This window comes from Salvelinus alpinus, chromosome 23 (genome assembly GCF_045679555.1).
Source record: "Salvelinus alpinus chromosome 23, SLU_Salpinus.1, whole genome shotgun sequence".
NCBI lineage: Eukaryota > Metazoa > Chordata > Actinopteri > Salmoniformes > Salmonidae > Salvelinus > Salvelinus alpinus.
In genome coordinates, this window is record NC_092108.1 from 22,943,848 (window position 1) to 22,968,921 (window position 25,074).

The 25,074-nt window shown below is 43.3% G+C and overlaps 1 protein-coding gene across 5 annotated transcripts in view; it reads right to left on the reverse strand.

The window, feature by feature from the left end:
- LOC139550594 (arf-GAP with GTPase, ANK repeat and PH domain-containing protein 3-like) overlaps window positions 1–25,074 on the reverse strand; it is a 262,197-nt gene that overhangs the window by 113,186 nt on the left and 123,937 nt on the right. For all 5 annotated transcript variants that reach the window (XM_071361567.1, XM_071361566.1, XM_071361565.1 and 2 more), the window contains exons 2-4: window positions 23,353–23,411; window positions 21,488–21,575; window positions 6,323–6,408 (exon numbers count right to left, since the gene is read on the reverse strand). In XM_071361567.1, the coding sequence (XP_071217668.1) occupies window positions 6,323–6,408; window positions 21,488–21,575; window positions 23,353–23,411 (233 nt within the window). The remainder of the gene's footprint in view (window positions 1–6,322; window positions 6,409–21,487; window positions 21,576–23,352; window positions 23,412–25,074) is intronic.

A 25,074-nucleotide genomic window follows, 5' to 3' on the forward strand; every position in this document is an offset into this window, starting at 1 on the left:
CAGAAGGACAACCTTCTCTGCAGCACTCCACCAATCAGGCCTTTATGGTAGAGTGGCCACATGGAAGCCATTCCTCAGTAAAAGGCACATGACAGCCCACTTTGAGTTTGCCAAAAGGCACCTAAAGTACTCAGACCATGAGAAACAAGATTCTCTGGTCTGATGAAACCAAGATTGAACTCTTTGGCCTGAATGCCAAGCGTCATGCCTGGAGGAAACCTGTCACCATCCCTACGGTGAAGCATGGTGGTGGCAGCATCATGCTGTGGGGATGTTTTTCAGCGGCAGGAACTGGGTGACTAGTCAGGATCGAGGGAAAGATGATCGGAGTAAAGTACAGAGAGATCCATAATGAAAACCTGCTTCAGAGCGCTCAATAAATCTAGCCCTATTGAGATGTTCACATAAAAAATAATTGCAATCAATTTCTTATGGTGAACCATAACTAGCTGAAACAAAATTATATTATGAATCTCCTGATTAGGTTTTTGTATGAATAACCACAGCAATTTAATGATAACTTAATGAATAAAGTTCACCTTTGTAACAGCCTTGAAATATGCATTACTCTGTTTGACTCAATATTATTGCAATGCAAAGCAATTCCCTTTTCTTATTTTTACGGTGGTGGCTTCAGTTCCATATTTGTGCAGAAGAGGGCAGTGTAGCAAAAGCCATTTAATGCAGGGCATGTGTTATTGTGTTAATGCCTGTCGCCAGTTACAAGGGGGAATATCAATGTAATCTGAAATATAGCTATTACAAACCTGTATCACAGGTTATCAGAAGGTGGAACCTGCTTTCCCCTCCACCATTACACAAACCTAATCTATATACTGTATCTCTTAGTGCATCACCAGGGAGAGAGGAGAGGAAGAGGTTTCCTCAGGCAGCAGAATAAGGTCCTCATAATCACAATAGCTTCTGAGAAAGTGGTTAAGGAGGAAACAGAACCGTGCCCGGGCGCTAACAGTGTAACAAGCCCTTTCCTACCTCGCCTCCACCTCCTTCCTCCATTCAGGCATTCAGCAGTGTTCACATCTATCGCTCCTGAGCCCCAGGGGAATGAATCAGACCTGGGTTCAAATACTATTTTAGTTAATTTAATTTTTACTGTATCTGTGCTTGATTGAGCTTACCTGTTGCAATGGACCCAATAGAATAATCACAATAGAGCAACCCCCGCCCACCTGGCAGTCCAGACAAGTACACAGCTAACAACAAATGTTCCCTTAAGAATCTCATTAAGTCATAAACTAACATTTTCATAGGAATATTCCCGTGATGTGCAAGGAATGTTTCAAAGAGACTTAATGTCAAATAGAATTTACCAGGAACTAGTAACCATTTTCTCAGAATTTAAGATATTAATGTTCTAGACACATTTCATGGGAACGTTGAAAGAACATTTGTGTCCAGTTTTCTGAGTGTTCCATCAACGTCCCACCAAACATACACAGAACATGGTTGTCATGTTCTCAGAATATAAGCTATTAATGTTCAAGAAACATTTCATGGGAACGTTGCAGGAACATTTCTATACATTGTCAGGATGTCGCCTGGTATCCCAAAGAAACGTTATACCAAAAAAAGTACATTAGACATCCCGCCTTGTTACTGTTGCCAGGCCAATCAAGGCCCTGATTGGTGAACCACTGATCCATTCATAACTCTGTCAGTTGGCAAAGTTAGGGATACTCACACACACTGCTTTTAACAGTGTTCTCAACTTACATATTTGACACACTTTGACGTATACTGAACAAAAATATAAACGCAACATGTAAAGTGTTGGTCCCATGTTTCATGAGCTGAAATAAAAAATGCCAGAAATTTTCCATATGCACAAAAAGCTTATTTCTCTCAAATTGTGTGCCCAAATTTGTTTACATCCCTGTTAGTGAGCATTTCTCCTTTGCCAAGATAATCCATCCACCTGACAGGTGTGGCATATCAAGATGCTGATTAAACAGCATGATCAATACACAGGTGCACCTTGTGCTGGGGACAATAAAAGGCCACTAAAATGTGCAGTTGTGTCACACAACACAGATGTCTCAAGTTTTGAGGGAGCGGGCAATTGGCATGTGGACTGCAGGAATGTCCAACAAAGCTGTTGCCAGAGAATGTAATGTTCATGTATCTACCATATGCCGCCTACAACGCCTCCAACCACAGACCACGTGTAGCCACACCAGCTCAGGACTTCCACATCCAGCTTCTTCACCTGCAGGGTCGTCTGGGGGCAGAGGGTGCTGAGCAGTATATCTGTCTGTAATAAAGCCCTTTTGTGGGGGGAAAACTCATTCTAATTGGCCCATCCATGGATGCACCCCTGCCCAGTCATGTGAAATCCATAGAATAGGGCATTATTTATTTATTTCAATTGACTGATTTCCTTCTATGAACTTTAACTCAGTAAAATCGCTGAAATTGTTGCATGTTGCACTTGTATTTTTGTTCAGTGTTGATGGTTAAATTGTGCATTTTCATTTATACAGTAATTATTATTCAACATGTGCTCACTTGGGATTGGAATGGAACCATATCTGTGTCAGGTATCGGTTAATCCGACTATGCTCATCATTGATTTGATTTACTTATTTAAGTGCTTTCTGTATAGTTGTCTAATGTTGGTGGGGTTTGTAAACCCGTTTTAATGCTACTCATGAATACTTTTTTCCATGAGTGTACTTTTAACAGAGCTGAGATGAACTTCAAAGTGCATTCCCCCTATTGCTTACCTATCAAGTTGTTTCATCTACATAAGTGCCCAGGGGCGCAACTTTGGTTTTCAAAGTGGGAGGGACATAACTATTTTTTATATATTTTTTATTTATTCAGTCATATAAACACTCCAAAGAGCCTACCCGACCACTCGGAGGCGTCCGCATGTTCCTAAAGCACACCTTTGCCTTGTTTTGTGTCACATTCCAATTATAAAACTGGGGGGGACAAAAATGCATTTTCAGAATGTGGGTCCCCAGTGAAAGTTGCGCCCCTGTAGATACCTATAGAAGATGGATTAGGGTTTCTTCTGGACAGGGCCTAACTATACTGGCCTAATAAGCACATGCCCTAGATATATCCCTTATTAGGACAGGGGTTAGAGCGTTTGAAATTGGTGCTGGTGGCCTGGGTTCAAGACCTACTAGGGGAGTCACCCTACTTTCACATTCATAGCAATATACAGTATGTTAATGTCATTATTTGTCAACAGTTACAACACACCTACCTGATCTAATTAAAATGAGTTTGTCAATGACGTGGTGTAGATTCAAAAAATACAATAAAGTTCTCTTTGTGATGCTCAGCTATATAGAAGTAGCCCTTTACACTCGTATCCGTCTACGGGTTGAAAATGGCCGATTTGGGCACTGATAAACATCTAAATTGGAACGCAGTGGCTGTACAGTAACATACTACACATGACGTCAGAGCTCTGCACTGCGCTGTATGGGTTTTGACTGACAGACGTTCTGACCTTCAGCACCTCGCACGACAAGAAGTTGCCCCCATTCCTCCTGAGCAACTTTGGACAATTCTAGGTTGTCTGAGTGAAAGAAATTGTAGAAATGAAGAGGAATCTATGTATTTTGAAAGATAAGACGAATTAGTACAATATATGGCAAATAATAATGCAGGCACTTTTTTTATGTGTGTCTGAAAGTTGCTGTTTGTTTATGTTTGTAACTGGTTTGGAGAAAAAAACTGAAATGAAGAAAATAATATTATACAAAAATGAAAGATGAGATTGAGGATTATAATAAATACCGCTTTGATGTACACACACACTCACTATTTATGCTGCTGCTATTCTGTTTATCATACAGTGAGTGTATAAAACATTCCATGACAGACTGACCAGGTGAAAGCTATGATCTCTTATTGATGTCAATTGCTAAATCCACTTCAATCAGTGTAGATGAAGGGGAGGAGACAGGTTAAAGAATGATTTTTAAGCCTTGAGACACAGATTGTGTATGTGTGCCATTCAGAGTGTGAATGGGCAAGACAAAAATATTTAAGTGCCTTTGAACGGGGTATGGTAGTAGGTGCCAGGCACACCAGTTTGAGTGTGTCAAGAACTGCAACGCTGCTGGGGGGGTTTTCATGCTCAAGATGTATCAAGAATGGTGTATCAAGAATGGTCCACCACCCAAATGACATCCAGCCAATTTGACACAACTGTGGGAAGCATTGGAGTCAACAGGGGCCAGAATCCCTGTGGAACACTTGACACCTTGTAGTCCATGCCCAGACGAATTGAGGCTGTTTTGGGGGCAAAAGGGATGCAACTCAATATTAGGAAGCTGTTCCTAATGTTTTGTACACTTGTATATATCCTGACGCTAGTCACCTTACCCCTATACATATCTATTTTGATCTCTCCAGTTCCCTGCACATTGTAAATAAGGTATTGGATCATCATGTTTTTCTTATTTCTGTTTCTCAAGTGTTTTTGATCTACCTAATGTTATTTTTAGTGCTACAGTGATACTGATTACTGCCAGTGGCGACCTGTCATTCAGGGCAGGTGGGGCAGAGCCCATTGGGGGATGGGGGGGGGCTTGCCTGTTTTGCTTGTTATTTGGTGATTAATACGTGTCACATATCAGTTTGCAAACAATGTAAAAAATAAAATAATAATAATAGAGTTAATAAAGCCGCATACATGGTCTCTTGTTGCTTTCTTGAGTAAGGCAGCTCCAAAATGCAGGTGTTTCAGCCTAGCGCATTGCTTTCTGTGGTGGTGGGGCAAGCCAGCAGAAAATATGGAGCGTTGTGCTGTGATTGGCTCAGTGTTCTGTGACTCATGGGGACACTACGTCACCTCCAAGTCTTATGGGTAGAGCTCAATAATATTTGCCCCTTGGGTGCTGCATCGATTTACATTAGAAGTGCCCATCCAAGAAGGCTCAAGGTCATTGGCCACAGAATGACATCAAATCACGTTATATCTGCAGTAGCTTTGATTGGATGTTTTCAATCCTTGTCATATGAAGAGAAATTAGAGATAAAACGACTCAGTGCTCATGGACCATTGGACATAAACATTACACCAGAAGTCGGAAATGGCAAATTCAACAATGAGTGGTTTGGAAGGAAGCAGTGCCTAACTGCAAGCATCTCAAAGCAATCACTATTTTGCTTCCCCTGCCTGTTATTCAGTGGAGATTACAACAAGTTTCTCTCTTCCTAGAATTGTTAGCTGGGTAAACCAGAAAAACACTAAAAACTCCATAAAGCAAACACTAAACGTATTTTGGAAGATGAATAGTATTTGAACCCAGGTCTAGAATGGATGGGGAGATCTAGCGTTCAGTTGAGTCACAGCTTCAGCTGAGCCTCCAGTGAGTGAGAATGTAATGAAGGCCTTTAATTATGCTGCACTAATTACACCCAGCTAGGAATGGAGCTACAGCCATTTTCATTCCCATCTCTGAGACAACATTAGCATAATCATAGCATAACTCTACCCAGGAGCCAGGCCAGGAGCCAGGCCAGGAGCCAGGCCAGGCCAGGCCAGGCAGGTATCAATGACTGTTTTATCATCACAAATCCTCAATAGAGGGGTTGGAGCACCAGGATACTTTCACTCCAATGGCTCTCCAGAGAGATTCCAAAAAAATGGAACATGAGGCCTTCTCCAGAGAGACATGAAATGGCTCAGCCAAGAGCGACACCACACCATGTTCCCCATATCAATGAATGAGTACCTGGCATTAGAGACACATTTATGAAATGGAGGAGGCAGAGATATGGGCTCCTGTTCCCTCCAGTCCATATTAATGAGAGCGTGAATTCATTGCCGTTTTGCTCTGAGTTTAAGGTGTTTTTGCCTTTGTAATCCAGTCGAGTTATTGCAGTATTGACCAAGTTAGTTTACTGTTTTTCAACCAAGTATTTTTGTCAATTATTGTTCATCATCTGTAAATTTGATGCAAATTCTCCCTCTGGATCTAGTCTTCCCTCCATCACCTGCACTGTAAATAAATACAATTTATTTTCCTCTCTGATCTAATGACTCCATCTCAACTGTTACTGCTCCACAACAACTAGGCTGCTGGGTGCTCTATATTAACAAGAGTGTGTGTCTGTCTTGTCACTATAGCTAGGTGAAGTTCTTGGTAAGTGCTTTGGGCACAATGACTTGACAAAAAGCACTGTGCAGCACTGAAACGAACCCGCAACAGAGTAGTGTTTATTAGTTACTGTCTGGTTATCATTAATGTAAATCTTGCAGACTTTAAGTGGTGTTAATTGGCTGTGCTGAGGGATACAGACATGTAGGATTATAAAGCAAGCAGAGCGTACGTACCTGCAGCTCCGGGGGGCCTCCCTCATCTCTGATCAGCAGCAGGTAGCTCTGTCCATCAACCACCATCTCTTTCTTGAACCGACCACCTGAAAAAGAGGAGAGACATGTCACAGTGAGTTTATAGGGTGGTGCCTGATCAGGAAAAGACTTAGAGATCATCATTATTAATACAGCCAATGTGAACCAATTTACCGCTTTACCCTGCCTATCAAAGGGCTTGGCAAAGGGATGGAAGAGGGCATAAACTCAGGCCTAAAAAGGTGTAAAGCACTGACATGATATTCTATCTACTACTTGTCAATGAAAACGTGTTTGGTTAAGCTACAGCTAAATCACCAACATTCAACATTAAAACCAATATTTTTCACAAACACACACCAGTAGGCCAAGGCATGAGTCAGACGTTCCCATTTTCATACATCACATTCACATATAGATGACATTCCATTCTGATAAAGTTTTGATGAAAGTTTGGAGACATCCATCCGGCTTGTGATAGGCTGCAGTTCGATTTGACCTCGCTGTCTCAATGAGAAATCAGAAACTTGAGGAGAAAACAGGGTCTCTATGGAGTCAATTACCAGGGAGGGAAATGGCCATTTAGCATATCTAATCAACACACAACTGCTGAGAGATCCTGCTCCACTACACTATCATTCACCCCAATGCACACACAACCCCTGAGAGATCCTGTTCCACTACACTATACTGCCCCCCCAAATTCACTTCACAATCACCAGCTAGCCTGAAGATCAGTTTCCATCACTTGCAAAACTACACAAGCTATAAGATAGCATGCTAGAGTATTAACAGTCATAGATTCAGATTCTGTAAGGAAGTGATAAGGCATGGAGAATGGATGTAGCCTGGAGCCTGTGATAAAGAGGGAAGGAGGGGATGGAAGATAAAAGGAAAAAAAAGAGAGAAGTCTTAATCTAAAGTTGCTGTAGTTCATGACCACAGGATAGTGGAGACTAGAGAAGCTATACAGTAGAATGGAAACAACTATAGTGAGCCTGGACTTTTCCCCCGTCATCTCTTTGAATGCATGTTCGTATTCTTTGCCACAGGCAAGGTTGGCTACAGATAAAATACAAACCGATGGGAATACCTCATACTAAATTGGATTTTGCATATCATTGGAATGGTTTGAGATCTGGTGGAGATTAAAAATATTCAAATGAGAGTTGGGGAGCTAGGCAAGAAACCAGGAAAATAAAACATTGGTTTTCGAATGCAGAACATCTGCTTCAAGCAATCTCAAACAATATTGAATAATTTACGACTCCATGAAAGGTGTAAGAGTGGGTATAATAAAGTACACTATATATACAAAAGTATGTGGACACCCATACAAATTTGTGAATTTGGCTATTTCAGCCACACCTGTTGCTGACAGATGTGCACAGCCATGCAATCGAGCACACATCCATGCAATCTCCATAGACAAACATTGCCAGTAGAATGGCCTTACTGAAGAGCTCAGTGACTTTCAACGTGGCACCAACAAGTCAGTTAGTCAAACTTCTGCCCTGCTAGAGCTGCCCCGGTCAACTGCTGTTATTGTGAAGTGGAAACATCTAGGAGCAACAACGGCTCAGCCGCGAAGTGGTAGGCCACACAAGCTCACAGAACGAGCCCGCCGGGTGCTGACGTGCGTACAAATCATCTGTTCTCGGTTGCAACACTCACTACCGAGTTCCATACTGCCTCTAGAAGCAACGTCAGCACAAGAACTGTTCGTCGGGAGCTTCATGAAATGGGTTTCCATGGCCGAGCAGCCGCACACAAGCCTAAGATCACCATGCGCAATACTAAGTGTCGGCTGGAGTGGTGTAAAGCTCGCCGCCATCGGACTCTGGAGCAGTGGAAACGTGTTCTCTGGAGTGATGAATCACGCTTCACCATCTGGCAGTCCAATGAATTAATCTGGGTTTGGCGGATGCCAGGAAAACACTACCTGCCCAAATGCCTAGTGCCAACTCTAAAGTTTGGTGGAGCAGGAATAATGGTCTGGGGCTGTTTTTCCTGGTTCGGGCTAGGCTCCTTAGTTCCAGTGAAGGGAAATCTTAATGCTACAGCATACACTGACATTGTAAACAATTATGTGCTACCAACTTTGTGACAACAGTTTGGGAAAGGCCCTTTCCTGTTTCAGCATGACAATGCCCATACAGAAATGGTTTGTCGAGATCGGTGTGGAAGAACTTGACTGGCTTGCACAGAGCCCTGACCTCAACCCCATCGAACACCTTTGGGATGAATTGGAATGTGGAGTGTGAGCCAGGCCTATTCGCCCAAAATCAATGCCTGACCTCACTAATTCTCTTGTGGCTGTATTGAAGCAAGTCCCCGCAGAATGTTCCAACATCTAGTGAAAAGCCTTCCCAGAAGTGTGGAGACTGTTATAGCAGCAAATGGGGGACCAACTCCAAATTTATGCCCATGATTTTGGAATGAGATGTTCGACGAGCAGGGGATTTGTATCCGGCGCCGACAGAGATGGTCGCCTTGCTTCGCGTTCTCAGGAAACTATGCAGTATTTTGTTTTTTTAATGTATTATTTCTTACATTGTTACCCCAGGAAATCTTAAGTTTTATCACATACAGCCGGGAGAAACTATTGGATATAAGAGCAACGTTAACTTACCAACATTACGACCAGGAATACAACTTTCCCAAAGCGGATCCTCTGTTTGGTCCACCACCCAGGACAATGGATCGGATCCCAGCCGGTGACCCAAAACAACAGCGCCGCAGGAGGGGCAGAAGAAGCGGTCTTCTGGTCAGGCTCCGTAGACGAGCACATCGCGCACCGCTCCCGAGCATACTACTCTCCAACGTCCAGTCTCTTGACAACTAAGTAGACGAAATCCGAGCAAGGGTTGCCTTCCAGAGATTGTAACGTTCTTTGTTTCACGGAAACGTGGCTCACTCGAGACACGCAATCAGAGTCGGTACAGCCACCTGGTTTCTTCACGCATCGCGTCAACAGAAACAAACATCTATCTGGTAAGAAGAAGGGCGGGGGGAAATGCCTTATGATTAATGAGACGTGGTGTGATCATAACAACATACAGGAACTAAAGTCCTTTTGCTCACCTGACCTAGAATTTACAATCAAATGTCGACCGCATTATCTACCAAGAGAATTCTCTTAGATTATAATCACAGCCGTATATATCCCCCCCAAGCAGACACATCGATGGCCCTGAATGAACTTCATTGGACTCTATGTAAACTGGAAACCACATATCCTGAGGCTGCATTCATTGTAGCTGGGGATTTTAACAAGGCTAATCTGAAAACAAGACTCCCTAAATTTTATCAGCATATCGAATGCGCTACCTGTGCGGAAAAATCCTGGACCATTGTTATTCTAACTTCCGCGACGCATACAAAGCCCTGCCCCGCCCTCCTTTCGGAAAACCTGACCACGACTCCATTTTGTTGCTCCCAGCCTATAGACAGAAACTAAAACAGGAAACGCCCATGCTCAGGTATGTTCAACGCTGGTTCGACCAATCTGATTCCACGCTTCAAGATTGCTTTGATCACGTGGACTGGGATATGTTCCGCATAGAGTCGGACAATAACATTGATGAATACGCTGATTCGGTGAGCAAATTTATTAGCAAGTGCATCGGTGATATTGTAACCACAGCAACTATTAAAACCTTCCCCAACCAGAAACCGTGGATTGATGGCAGCATTCGTGCAAAACTGAAAGCGCGAACCACTGCTTTTAAATCAGGGCAAGGCGACCGGAAACAACAAACAGTGTAGCTATTCCCTCCGCAAGGCAATCAAACAAGCTAAGCGTCAGTATAGAGACAAAGTAGAGTCGCAATTCAACGGCTCAGACACAAGAGGTATGTGGCAGGGTCTACTGTCAATCATGGACTGCAAAAAGAAAACCAGCCCCGCCGCGGATCTGGATGTCCTGCTCCCAGACAAACTAAACAACTTCTTTGCTCGCTTTGAGGACAATACAGTGCCAACGACATGGCCCACTACAAAAACCTGCGGGCTCTCCTTCACTGCAGCCAACGTGAGTAAAGCATTTAAACGTGTTAACCCTCGCAAGGCTGCCGGCCCAGACGGCATCCCTAGCCGCGTCCTCGGAGCATGCGCAGACCAGCTGGCTGGTGTGTTTACGGACATATTCAATCAATCTGCTGTTCCCACATGCTTCAAGAGGGCCACCATTGTTCCAGTTCCCAAGAAAGCTAAGGTAACTAAGCAAAATGACTATCGCCCCGTAGCACTCACCTCCGTCATCATGAAGTGCTTTGAGAGACTAGTCAAGGATCATATCACCTCCACCCTACCTGACACCCTAGACCCACTCCAATTTGCTTACCGCCCCAATAGGTCCATAGACAATGCAATCGCAATCACACTGCCCTAACCCACCTGGACAAGAGGAATACCTATGTAAGAATGCTGTTCATCGACTACAGCTCAGCATTTAACACCATAGTACCCTCCAAACTCATCATTAAGCTCGAGACCCTGGGTCTCGACCCCGTCCTGTGCAACTGGATCCTGGACTTCCTGACAGGCCGCCCCCAGGTGGTGAGGGTAGGAAACATCATCTCCACCCCGCTGATCCTCAACACTGGGGCCCCACAAGGGTGCGTTCTCAGCCCTCTCCTGTACTCCCTGTTCACCCATGACTGCGTGGCCATGCACGCCTCCAATTCAATCATCAAGTTTGCAGAAAACACTACAGTGGTAGGCTTGATTACCAAAAACGACGAGACGGCCTACAGGGAGGAGGTGAGGGCCCTCGGAGTGTGGTGTCAGGAAAATAACCTCACACTCAACGTCAACAAAACAAAGGAGATGATCGTGGTCTTCAGGAAACAGCAGAGTGTGCACCCCCCCCCCCCCCTATCCACATCGACGGGACAGTAGTGGAGAAGGTGGAAAGTTTTAAGTTCCTCGGCGTACACATCACGGACAAACTGAAATGGTCCACCCACACAGACAGCGTGGTGAAGAAGTTGCAACAGCGCCTCTTCAACCTCAGGAAGCTGAAGAAATTTGGCTTGTCACCAAAAACACTCAAAAACTTTTACAGATGCACAATCGAGAGCATCCTGTCGGGCTGAATCACCGCATGGTACGGCAACTGCTCCGCCCACAACCGTAAGGCTCTCCAGAGGGTAGTGAGGTCTGCAAACTACCTCCTCTCCAGGACACCTACACCACCCGATGTCACAGGAAGGCCAAAAAGATCATCAAGGACAACAACCACCCGAGCCACTGCCTGTTCACCCCGCTATCATCCAGAAGGTGAGGTCAATACAGGTGCATCAAAGCTGGGACCGAGAGACTGAAAAACAGCTTTTATCTCAAGGCCATCATACTGTTAAACAGCCATCACTAACATTGATTGGCTGCTGCCAACATACTGACTCAATCTCTAGCCACTTTAATAATTAAAAATGGGATGTAATAAGTCACTTTAAGTCACTTTTTTCATATCACTAGTCACTTTAAACTATGCCACTTTATATAATGTTTACATACCCTACACTACTCATCTCAAATGTATATACTGTACTCTATACCATCTACTGCATATTGTCTACGCCGTTCGGCCATCGCTCATCTATATATATTTTTATGTACATATTCTTATTCATTCCTTTACACGTGTGTGTATAAGGTAGTTGTTGGGAAATTGTTAGATTACTTGTTAGATATTACTGCATAGTTGGAACTAGAAGCACAAGCATTTCGCTACACTCGCATTAACATCTGCTAACCATGTGTATGTGACAAATAAAATTTGATAAGATTTGAACATACTTTTGGTCATGTAGTGTACAGTGCCAAGAAAAAGTATGTGAACCCTTTGGAATGATCTGGATTTCTGCCTAAATTGGTCATAAAATTAGATCTGATCTTATTCTAAGTCACAACAACAGACAAACACAGTCTGCTTAATCTAATAACACACAAATTATAGTATTTTTCTTGTCTATATTGAATACATCATTTAAACATTCACAGTGTAGGTTGAAAAAACTATGTGAACCCCTAGGCTAATGACTTCTCCAAAAGCTAATTGGAGTCAGGAGTCAGCTAACCTGTAATACAATCATTGAGACCAGATTGGAGATGTTGGTTACAGCTGCCCTATAATAAATTTAAAAAATAATTATATTCACAAGAAGCATTGCCTGATGTGAACCATGCCTCGAACAAAAGAGATCTCAGAAGACCCAAGATTAAGCATTGTTGACCTGCATAAAGCTGGAAAGGGTTACAAAAGCATCTCTAAAAGCCTTGATGTTAATCAGTCCACGGTAAGACAAATTGTCTATAAATGGAGAAAGTTCAGCACTGTTGCTACTCTCCCTAGGAGTGGCCGTCCTGCAAAGATGACTTTAAGAGCACAGCGCAGAATGCTCAATGAGGTTAAGAAGAATCCTAGAGTGTCAGCTAAAGACTTACAGAAATCTCTGGAACATGCTAACATCTCTGTTGACGAGTCTACGTTACGTAAAACACTAAACAAGAATGGTGTTCATGGGAGGACACCACGGAAGAAGCCACTGCTGTCCAAAAAAAAACATTGCTGCATGTCTGAAGTTCGCAAAAGAGCATCAGGATGTTCCACAGCGCTACTGGAAAAATATTCTGTGGACAGATTAAACTAAAGTTGGGTTGTTTGGAAGGAACAAGGAACAACACAACTCTATGTGTGGAGAAAAAAAGGCACAGCACATTGTCATGACTGTCCTGATCAGGTCAGGGTATAGGAGACCACAACCCTACAGATTATCTCTCAACCCCAACAGAGGAGGAGAGATCTAGGGGTCTGAAGATGTGGGGGTTTTATGACCCCTCACGCCCATGGTAAATCTTAGGCCACAGACAACATCCCTTTGTCCTCTCACTATGGAGAACCAGCCTCAGAACATAAAACATGCAATAAAGGGACTTTGGAACAATGGTCTCCGTCAGCCACAATGGTGGTCATTGACGATAGATGGAATATGAAAATGTATGTCATTTTTGTTTTGTTATTAAAGGTTAATAGATGACGTTATTACGAAAACATTAACGTTAAGAGTTTTCCTAGTATATGTTTGATGTTTATACATTGTACGTTGTGTGGAAAATGTCCAAATCAAAGAGAATGTTTTGGTAAAGATGAAATGTGAAGTTAGTTGTCTAAAATTGGATTTGAGTAAAATCTAGACCTTGCCCATAACTTGGTACGCCCAGAGAATTGCCCTAAAGGTGGTTACGCCCACTTCTGACCCGAGGGTATAAAACCTGTGAGTGAAGAATTAACATATCAGACTAAGTGACCCAAGCTGCAGCCAAGGTCTAAAAAGTCAACGAACTCAAAACGCAACACAAGTTTGAAGACAAAGAAATATTTTTCTACCCAAGCTACGGATGAGTAGCGGTGTCAAAGCGGGTGAATTCAAGCCGAACCACCTATCCTCCACTCCCCATCAAATCGTGGTATCTACACTGTTTCATTCCTACGCTGTGAGCTCTGAGCTACAGAGCTGTCTGTCCTCAGAAGACCCCTTCCAGAGCAAGGGCAAGGGAACAGACCAGTAAGCCAAAAAGGACACTGACATCGTGAGGACAACTAGAGAGTTGCGCCGGAGAAGTGCGTCATTGAGCAGCCTGAACGGTCCACGCGGGGAATCCACGGAGACCTTCCACACGTAATTACATCATTATATTCTGACCCATAAGAGCGGCAGTTTGGGGCAAGGCTAGGGTTAGAATAAGCACAGCTGACAAATTCACCCAAATGTATATTTCTCTTTTTCTCTCTCTTTTAAATCCCCATTTTGGGTAACACGCGCCATAGTGTGTTGGCCCGTTATACTAAGTTCTAATCAATAGCCTTAGAATGTGTTTTTGTGTATGTGTATCTTTTATCATCATTTTAGCTTTCTAGTAAATAAATAATCAACTAAGATTGGTGTGGTACGAACTCATTGGTGAGACCCGGGTGCGTGCAGATTCCCGGATTATGCTACGTTCAGAACGAGACTGTAGAGGTAACTGATTAATTAGCGGCTGTTGTAAAATCGATATTCTGATATTCTTTGAGTTCATTTGGGAAAAAGAAACTCAATAAAAATAATTTTCCCATGGTGCCCCAGGTTAATGAGTTAATAATTGCTTGATTCAGTTAATCACCTTTAATCATTCGATGAGCAACAGTCGTCACATTAACTAATACAACGTCACGACAACACCAATGTCAAAACCTCATCTCAACTGTAAAGTATGGTGAAGGGAGCATCATGGTTTGGAGCTGCTTTGCTGACTCAGGGCCTGGACAGCTTGCTATCATCGACAGAAAAATGTATTCCCAAATTCATCAAGACATTTTGCAGGAAAATGTAAGGCTATCTGTCCGCCAATTGAAGCGCAACAGAAGCTGGGTGATGCAACAGGACAACGACCCAAAACACAGAAGTAAATCAACAACAGAATGGCTTCAACAGAAGAAAATACGCCTTCTGGAGTGGTCCAGTCAGAGTCCTGACCTCAACCCGATTGAGATGCTGTGGCATGATCTCAAGAGAGCGGTTCACACCAGACATCCCAACAATATCGCTGAGCTGAAACAGTTTTGTAAAGAGGAAAGGTCCAATATTCCTCCTTACTACAGAAATCGTTTGGTTGAGGTTATTGCTGCCAAAGGAGGGTCAACCAGTTACTAAAAAATCCAAGGGTTCACATACTTTTCCCACCCTGTACTGTGAATGTTTACATGGTGTGTTCAAAAAAGACATGAAAATGTATAATTGTTTGTGTGTTATTAGTTTAAGCAGAATGTGTTTGTCTATTGTTGTGACTTAGATGAAGATCAGATCAAATTTTATGACCAATTTATACAGAAGTCCAGGTAATTCCAAAGGGTTCACATACTTTTTCTTGCCACTGTATATCAAAAAGAAATATGCTGAGAGTGACAAAGTACAGACATAAAACCGGTATGAAATATCTATCGTCGCGGCAACACCAGCCTTTTCATAATAAGCTGTGTTATCTGTTACAGACGTATGTAATAAGATGGAGAGAATGAAGTTCATAACAGTTTTAGAACTGAATTTGAACTTTCCAAATGACAAGATCCCACCTCTGCAAAAGAGCAAGTGAGGTCACAGTGACTGGCTCTGCCTGCAGTCTTCAAGGACTAGGTAGGCAGTGTTCTAGCTAGGGCAAACATGCAATACAGATCCACTTGAGACACACTTGCTCCCTATTAAGTCCACTTTAGCCCACTTGGCGAAGGGGGATTCTCCCAGACATCAGTTTGGTTGTGTAATAGTCAGAGAGAGAGAGAGAGACTCACAGAAGCCAAGCCAGCTTTCCTCTGCTGAAGCAATGCCGGCGCCAGAACGAATCAGTGGGACGGACCTTTGATTTCCATAGGGGGGCCACATTTTTTCAGGGGACCTCCTTTAATGGGTTTTATATTAAAGATATATAATTGAACTAGAAAGATGTATTACCTTTTAACGTGGCATGAACACAACCAGTCATTATGTTTTTATCCGATTGTAAACACAAATTATTTCAAAAAGTAGGTTACCGGGCCTCCCGAATGGTGCAGCGGTTTAAGGCACTGCATTGCAGTTTGAGAGGCGTAACTACAGACCCAGGTTCGATCCCAGGCTGTGTCGCAGCCGGCCGCCACCGGTAGACCCATGAGGCGGCACACAAATGGCCCAGCGTCGTCCGGGTTAGGGAAGGGTTTGGCCGGCCGGGATGTCCTTGTCCAATCGCGCTCTAGCAACTGCTTGTGGCAGGCCGGGCGCATGCACGCTGACTTCAGTCGCCAGTTGTACGGTGTTTCCTCCGACACATTGTTGCGGCTGGCTTCCGGGTTATGCGAGCAGTGCTGTTTGGCAGGGTCATGTTTCGGAGGACGCAAGTCTCTCGACCTTCGCCTCTCCCGAGTCCGTACGGGTGTTGCAGCAATAGGACAAGACCGTAATTGGATATCACTAAATTGGGGAGAAAAAGTGGCAAAAAAATAATAAAGTCTAAAAAAGTAAATAATAAAAAGTAGGTTACCTTCGCACGTTCATCCATAATAATTTCAGTATCCAAAAAGTGCACTCACAACTTTCCTTCAATTTGCAAGTGGCTGAAACTGTCACCCGAGAAAGCATCTTACTATATTAAGTTTCAAGTTTTAATGTCATGTGCACAAGTATAGTGAAATGCCTTTCTTGCGATCTCTAAACCAGGGATCATCAACTAGATTCAGCCACGGGCTGATTTTTTCTTTAGCGGATGGCCAGGGGGCCCGAATGTAATAAAAAATAATTTGAAGACTGCAAATTAACCGCAAGAAGCCCAAAAAGATCATGTTTGACTACAACAATCATTTCAAACCTTGCTTACATTTTTCACGTCGTGTCTCTCCATTACACGTGGAAATACTTGGGAACAGATTTCTTAAATTAAGGAGCTGATTTCATGGTGATTTATACAGTCTTATGTCCAACAATGAAAATTCCACACAGGCCGCCAGTTGGGGAACACTGCTCTAAACCCAATAATGCAGTAATCAATAACAATGTAATACTAAAATAGCATAAGGTGGAACAAAAGAAACAATAAATCAAAATAAGATGTAGCCCATGTATCTGATGCTGTTTGGCCAAAAAGAGTATGACATGAGACAGAGGGGCGCTGTTTCACTCCTTCTGATTCTTCATCAGAGATTGATGCATCTTTCTGTCAGTGCGCGTCTCGGTCAAATAAATTATCAATATTTAAACATTTTATTTGAACAGGCAACGAGGTAAGGTAGCGCGGGCCAGGCCCCCAGAGGCCTGCCCATAAGGCCTTCTCTGCACTGAAGTAACAGAGCTCTGAGATTGGAGCGCTGCTTGTACTGAGCATTAATATCTGAGTCTCTATATGTCAGGAAATCTACATTTAGAAGAAATGTCAGAAAAGTGATACCCATAGTAATACCCAGTATAGTATAGTCATATCTTGTGAAAAAATGATGGTCTCTGGACCAAAGGGCCAGACTTCAGAGGAAAAGTTGTAATAATTCTAGAGGAGGTAAATGGAATAGGTTGGTTGAACATGAAATGATAAGAAGCCCTTGAAAATGGTAAAATGAGAGTGTTATGCCAAATAACATCTTCTGTTGTCATGGTATGAAATGGATGTGCATTCAAGTATAGGCCTACATTTAGACTACATAACATCACCATCATCCTGGCTGTGTCTCTGTTCACAGCCAAGCATAGACAAAAACATATCCTGAGGTCAGAGGAGAATCTATCTGTACTGTGGAACGTCTGTTGAATCTCAGTGCCGAAAGAATTAAGCTAACCTAATTGTAGAGCGATAACGAGAGACACTCAATCTGTATTAGGGTAGGCAAGCAATAATGTATAATGATTTTGGCTGGATGTGGCTAATGAATAGAGTGGTTATAGTCTTTCTATCAACCTGTTGTCCAGCTTATACGTACAGATGAGTCTAACACACACACACACACACACACACACACACACACACACACACACACACACACACACACACACACACACACACACACACACACACACACACACAAAAACACACACACAAAAACACACACACAAAAACACACACACAAAAACACAGGTTTTGAGATGGGAGCTGTATTTTTGGCTTGGTTAACAGGCAGTAAACATATTCAGCTCTAGAATGGAATGCGGAGGCTCAGAGAACTTGACACAGAGCCACAATTCCAACAGAGCCTGTTCCGCTGTTGCCATGGCAACACATCCCTCCCTCCCCATCCCTGATACTATATTTTAACAGATATCACAGCAACTAGCAACATCGTAGAACAAAAAATTAAGAGTAGAGCTGAATGGTATGGACCAAACACAAAACACTACTCTCCTTAGAAGCGAGGTAGCCTCTTTCAGACCCTTTGCCACCTGTTAATGATTGGAGATGAAGAGGTATGCTGTATCACAGAAACAATGCAGTGATCTGTATAAAATGCAATAAGAAGAAACAACATGTTTCCTTAATTAACCAAAATCATCACTCAGCTTTTAGCTTTCCAGCATTTTTGTCATTGATTTCTCTAGGCCTAATTAAGCAGTAAGGATTGTTTCTTTCCCTTGGTGAAGCAGCATCATTATGCCAGGAACTCATTATGCGCTTCATATCTCTTGTCCCTCCTCCCTATAATTATACAAAACCAGACACTACAAACCCTCCAAACCCCCTCAAAGATTGTCATTTAACCCCAGCTATGACAACATCTTTGTGGGTTTCGGAGAGCCTTCGCTTCTGAGCTCAGCAGGGCCGAACTCATTAAGGATTCCACCTGATAATCAAAATTGAGAATTGTCCGGTTGTGATTCTGTGAAGTCACAGTGGAAGGCTTTGGAACAGACCCCTGTAGAAATAAATATACCTTCTCACTGAGCTATGCCCTCTCGTTCAGTGCATCAGCACTTCAGAGCTCCCAAAGCAGAAACTGTTTATGTTCATGGCAGCAACTGCAATCCCCTTTCACTCTGAAATGAAGGGTTTTAGTAGGATTTGGTGCTTTAAGCCCAGGTTTTAGTTTTACCTTGATGTGTTGGGAATTAGCATTCTAACACAGCAGCCCTCTTTCTTGCATGGGAGATGCTTTGCTCTAGCTGTCATTGTCTGGATAAATGGATAAAATGGATAAAAAGCCAATTATCTCAGAGCACATCCTTCAGCTTGAGATAAATCTGACACTGCGTCGACTGATACAAAACAATAACAACAACAGAAACAGAAAACACACCTGGCTTCAAAGACTAGCTGTTAATGATGATAAGCGAAGATAATGCAGGTTTCTCTTTATATACTATGTGGAACACACTCAACCTAACTGCTAATTATGAATTTAATTTGTATACAGCCTACGGTCACTATCAAGCCCAGCCCTATCAGTGTACTTTATGCCAGTATCTATCTCCAGCTAGAATAACTTAAACCCAAATACACACTGCTAACTTATCATTCCGGCAGAGGAGGCTGGTGGGAAGAACTACAGGAGGATGGGCTCATTGTGATGGCTGGAATGGAAACAATGGAATGGTACCAAACACATGGAAACAACATGTTTGACTCTGTTCCATTGATTCCATTCGAGCCATTACAATTAGCCCATCCTCCTATAACTCCTCTTTCCAGCCTCCACTGCATTCCAGGTGGTATTTCAACAGGTTTTGAACAGCCAATAATCTGGTAACATATTAAAATAACTTTATATGTCTTTATAGTGCATTCAGAAAGTATTCAGACCCCTTACATTTTTCCACACTTTGTTACGTTACAGCCATATTCCAAAATGGATTAAATAATACTTTTTTTCTTATCAATCTACAAACAATACCCCATAATGACAACGCGAAAACAAGTTTTCAGAAACTTTAGCAAATGTATAAAATAAAAGCAGAAATACCTTATTTACATAAGTATTCAGACCGTTTGCTATGAGACTAGAAATTGAGCTCAGGTGCATCCTGTTTCCATTGATCATCCTTGAGATGTTTCCACAAGTTGATTTGAGTCTACCTGTGGTAAATTCAATTGATTGGACATGATTTGGAAAGGCACACACCTGTCTTTATAAGGTCCCACAGTTGACAGTACATGCCTGAGCAAAAACCAAGACATGAGGTCAAAAGGAATTGTCCATAGAGCTCCAAGACAGGATTGTGTCGAGGCACAGATCTGGGGAAGGGTACCAAAACATTTCTGCTGCATTGAAGGTCCACAAGAACACAGTGGCCTCTATCATTCATAAATGGAAGAAGTTTGGAACCACCAAGACTCTTCCTAGATCTGGCCGCCTGGCCAAACTGAGCAATAGGGGCAGAAAGGCCTTGGTCAGGGAGGTGACCAAGAACCCAATGGTCACTCTGACAGAGCTCCAGAGTAAATTTGTGGAGATGTGAGAACCTTCCAGAAAAACAACCATCACTGCAGCACTCCACCAAACAGGCCTTTATGGTAGAGTGACCAGACGGAAGCCACTCCTCAGTAAAAGGCACATGGCAGCCCACTTGGAGTTTGCCAAAAGGCACCTAGAGAACTCAGACCATGAGAAACAAGATTCTCTGGTCTGATGAAACCAAGATTGAACTCTTTGGCCTGAATGCCAAGCGTTAAGTCTGGAGGAAACCTGGCACCATCTCTATGGTGAAGTATGGTGGTGGCAGCATCATGCTGTGAGGATGTTTTTCAGCTTCAGGGACTGGGAGACTAGTCAGGATCGAGGGAAAGATGAACGGAACAAAGTACAGTGAGATCCTTGATGAAAACCTGCTCCAGAGAGATCAGGACCTCAGACTGGGCCGAAGGTTCACCTTCCAATTGGACAACGACCATAAGCACACCGCCAAGACAATGCAGGAGTGGCTTCGGGACAAGTGTCTGAATGTCCTTGAGTGGCCCAGCTAGAGCCCGGACTTGAACCCGGTCAAACATCTCTGGAAAGACCTGAAAATAGTTGTGCAGCGACGCTTCCCATCCATCCTGACAGATCTTGAGAGGATCTGCCGAGAAGAATGGGGGAAACTCCCCAAATACAGGTGTGCCAAGCTTGTAACGTCATACCCAAGAAGACTCGAGGCTGTAAACACTGCCAAAGGTGCTTCAACAAAGTACTGAGTAAAGGGTCTGAATACTTATGTAAATGTATTATTTAAGTTTTTTTTATTTGTAAGACATTTGTCAAATTTCATAAAAAACATATTTTGCTTTGTCATTATGGGGTATTGTGTGTAGATTGATGAGGGGAAGAAAAACAATTGAATCAATTTTAGAATAAGGTTGTAACGTAACAAAATGTGGGAAAAGTCAAGGGGTCTGAATACTTTCTGAATGCACTGTAAATGCGTATAAATGTTCAGAAATACTTAGAATCCTTTTTACATTATTATAAATATCTCAAATTACATTTACATGTATGATGCAGCAGGGCCAGTAGATGGAGTAGATTAACAAGATACCATCACAGTTAGAAGGGATGTGTTCATGTGTTGACTGACAAGACCCTCCTAGAGTCCACAACCTTTTAGCTCTTTACAACGTGTGACACCTCTCTCCTCCCTCAGGTTTTTTTCCTAAACAGCAGCAAGCTCTGTCTCTTACCTTCAGGAGATTCCTCCTGCACATATGTGCCTGTCAGGTACCGGTGGACCAAGGCCGACTTCCCACTCGACAGATTACCCACAATACCCTGCAGAAACAACAAGACAACAGTCTAGTCAAGGACATCATATATATGTTGTTGAGATGGTTACACAGCCAACCAATGTCATAGCCCACAGCCAATGAACTTTCTTCTTGTAAAGGCAAGGTGGCAAAACAATAGTTCTGTAAGAAGTTGCAGAGACAAATCACCAACTAACGCTAGAGCCCACAGTCTATGGACTTTCTCATGGACAGATGATGCTTGTGGGATAAAAAAAAAAGGTTGTCACCGGCAAGGGAACAGTTCAGAACGTTCAGAACGTCCAGGCCCAGGCCCCAGCCCTGACTGCTGACCGCCCCCAGGGGGAGCCTGACAGTGGGAGCCTGACAGTGGGTGAGCTGTGGCTGGGCTGCTCCCAGGCTGGGGTGGCTGCTGATAATGCCAGTGTGTCTGGGGGAGAACACGCCCTCCTGCCCTACTCAACCCTTACAATCCACCTTCACCACCCTCTTCTTTAGATCATTAGTGGGTGGTAAAGTCAGGTATGGTTTTAATTATAGGGAACTGTGAGAGAGATGTGTGTGTACAGGATCTTTAAGAGCCTAGATGATGCTACCTCTCCTCTCCATCATTACACTTACGATCTACATAAGGAGAAAGTTGGCTTTGGAGAGGACAAGGAGTAGTAGTCTATCACCACAGAATAATAACAAGCTAGGAGCTACTCAGAACAGAAGCTAACTACAAAAGGAACAGAGTTTATGTTAGAAATGTAAAGCTTTGTAAGCTGCTGGGTTGTAGGCCCATCATTAAGGCTGCTGTATGAACATAGTTCAGGCAGATGAAAGCAGAGCGGGCACAGTGTGTGTAAATCCCAATTCAGCCTTTTTTAAGGATCAGTCTACGGTTCATTATCAAGGTCCAGCAGGGTTAAATGAGAAGACAGTACTATACAGTATCAGCTCATCTCCTCATGAGTGCAATTGCCAATTGTTGGAATGATAACATCTGCCCGTGCTTTTGGGGACCATAATATATGAATGAACTACTTCTGTCCAATACTGTCATATAGAACTGTGGAAGAAATGGAAGCTATCCGTCCCTTCTCTGACAGTCCTCGACTCTTCCCTGCTGAATCCAGCGTCAGTTCACTAAACCCCTGAAATGTCTGGAGGAGTTTTCCAATTAACACCTAACACTACATAAAAGACAATGAGCTCTATCAAAATATCCTTGGTTAGAAAGCATGTTCTCCATAAAAGTGTCCCTCTGAGAGAACATCATTTTCTGTTGGATTCCCCATAGGATTACACCAATATGTTTTTCATAAAAGACCAAAATACTATGAATACTTCAGTATTTAACAGCAGAATGTTGGAATGGAATGTGTCTTTGTGGTAATATCCCTATTGATGATGTGCGTGAAGCACTCCCTTCTTCCTGTGAGGATGTGTGTGTGTGCGCGCGCGCGTGCGTGCAAGCAGTTGTGCCAGCGGGTGGATCAGACCCAGGACCTGTCACACGTCTAGCCCAAAACTGTCACTCATCTCTCTGTCCTGCTGCAAGCCACTCCGCGCTACGCGTCACCATGCCAACTTATCTCATTAAAAATCACCCACACTCTCGCTTGGTGCCAGGGAATATTCCAGCCAATTTTTGTACTCTACTCTCTCTCTCTCTGTCATGCAGAATGAGAGGAAATGTTTTTGAAATGCATAGAGCATGGCCTGGCATTGACATTTAAATCAATCCTCTTGCAGTGCCAATGCCAGAAGAATAATATGGCCTAAAGTTATGATGAATAATCATGAATACTACTCACCACTTTGAGCTCTGGCACTGATCGACTCAATGTCCACTCCTGGCTATTGACGAAAGAGTCTGGAAGAGAAAAAAGAACAAGAGAATAAACACCATTAAGCTGAGGTCGGGAAAGGTTAAAGCAGTACGTTGATTCCTTGCCACGGTCTGTCTCATAGCTTAAAGGGAGGGAGTGCAATCATGGTTTCAAGTCATCTCTGACTATGCAAACATTCACACGCATGCACACACATTGCACATCTACCTCATTTTTACCATTATGTCACCTGTGCAACTACAGATGACAAAACTCTAGATCCCCATTATACCACACACAGAAATGCATACAAGCCCTCCCTTACCATCCCTTTGGCAAATCAGACCATAACTCTATCCTCCTGCTTCCTGCTTATGAGCAATATCTCAAACAGGAAGTACCAGTGACACGCTCAACACAGAAGTGGTCTGATGAAGCGGATGCTAAGCTACAGGACTTTTTCATTAGCACAGATTGGAATATATTCCAGGATTCATCTGATAACATTGAGGAGTTTACCACATCAGTCACCAGCTTCATTACTAAGTGCATCAACAAAGTTGTCCCCACAATGACCGTACGTACATACCACAACCAGAAGCCATGGACTACAGGCAACATCCGCACTGAGCTAAAGGCTAGAGCTGCTGCTTTCAAGGAGCAGGACCCTAATTCAGACACTTAGCTACGACCTCTGACGGTCCATCAAATAGGCAAAGGGTCAATACAGGACTAAGATCGAAACCTACTACACCGGCACTGACACTCGAAGGATGTAGCAGGGCTTGCAAACTATCACAGACTACAAAGGGAAACCCAGCCACGAGCTGCCCAGTGATGCGAGCCTAGCAGACAAAATAAATGCCTCGCCTCGAGGAAAGCAAAACTGAACCATGCATGAGAGCACCAGCTGTTACGGATGACTGTGTGATCTTGCTTTCCGTAACCGATGTGAGTAAGACCTTTCTAGAGGTTAACATTCACAAGGCCGCGGAGCCAGACGGAACACACAACGAGGATTCAGAGCAACAGCACCACTTAACCTCAGGAGGCTGAAGAAATGTTGGCTTGGTCCCGAAGACCCTCACAAACTTCTCCAGATGCACCATTGAGAGCATCCTGTCCGGCTGTATCGCCGCACTGTCTGCAACCGCAGGGATATCCAGAGGTTGGTGTGGTCAGCCCTACGTATCACCAGGGGCACACCGCCTGCCCTCCAGGACATCTACTGTACAGCACCCGGTGTCACAGGAAGGCCAAGAAGATCACCTGGTGTTACAGGAAGGACCTCCGCCACCCGAGCCATGACCTGTTCACCCATCTACCATTTAGGAGGGGACAGTACAGGTACATCAAAGCTGGGACTGAGAGACTGAAAAACAGCTTCTGTCTCCAGGCCATCAGAAAGTTAAATAGTCACCACTAGCTGGCCTCTGCCCAGTACCCTACCCTGAACTTAGTCACTGTTACTAGCCGGCTACAATCTCTGCACCTAAGAGATTTCTGCCCTATGTACAGTTGAAGTCGGAACTTTACATACACTTAGTTTGGAGTCATTAAAACTCGTTTTTCAACCACTCCACAAATTTCTTATTAAAAAACTATAGTTTTGGCAAGTCTGTTAGGACATCTACTTTGTGCATGACACACGTAATTTTTCCAACAATTGTTTACAGACAGATTATTTCACTTATAATTCACTGTATC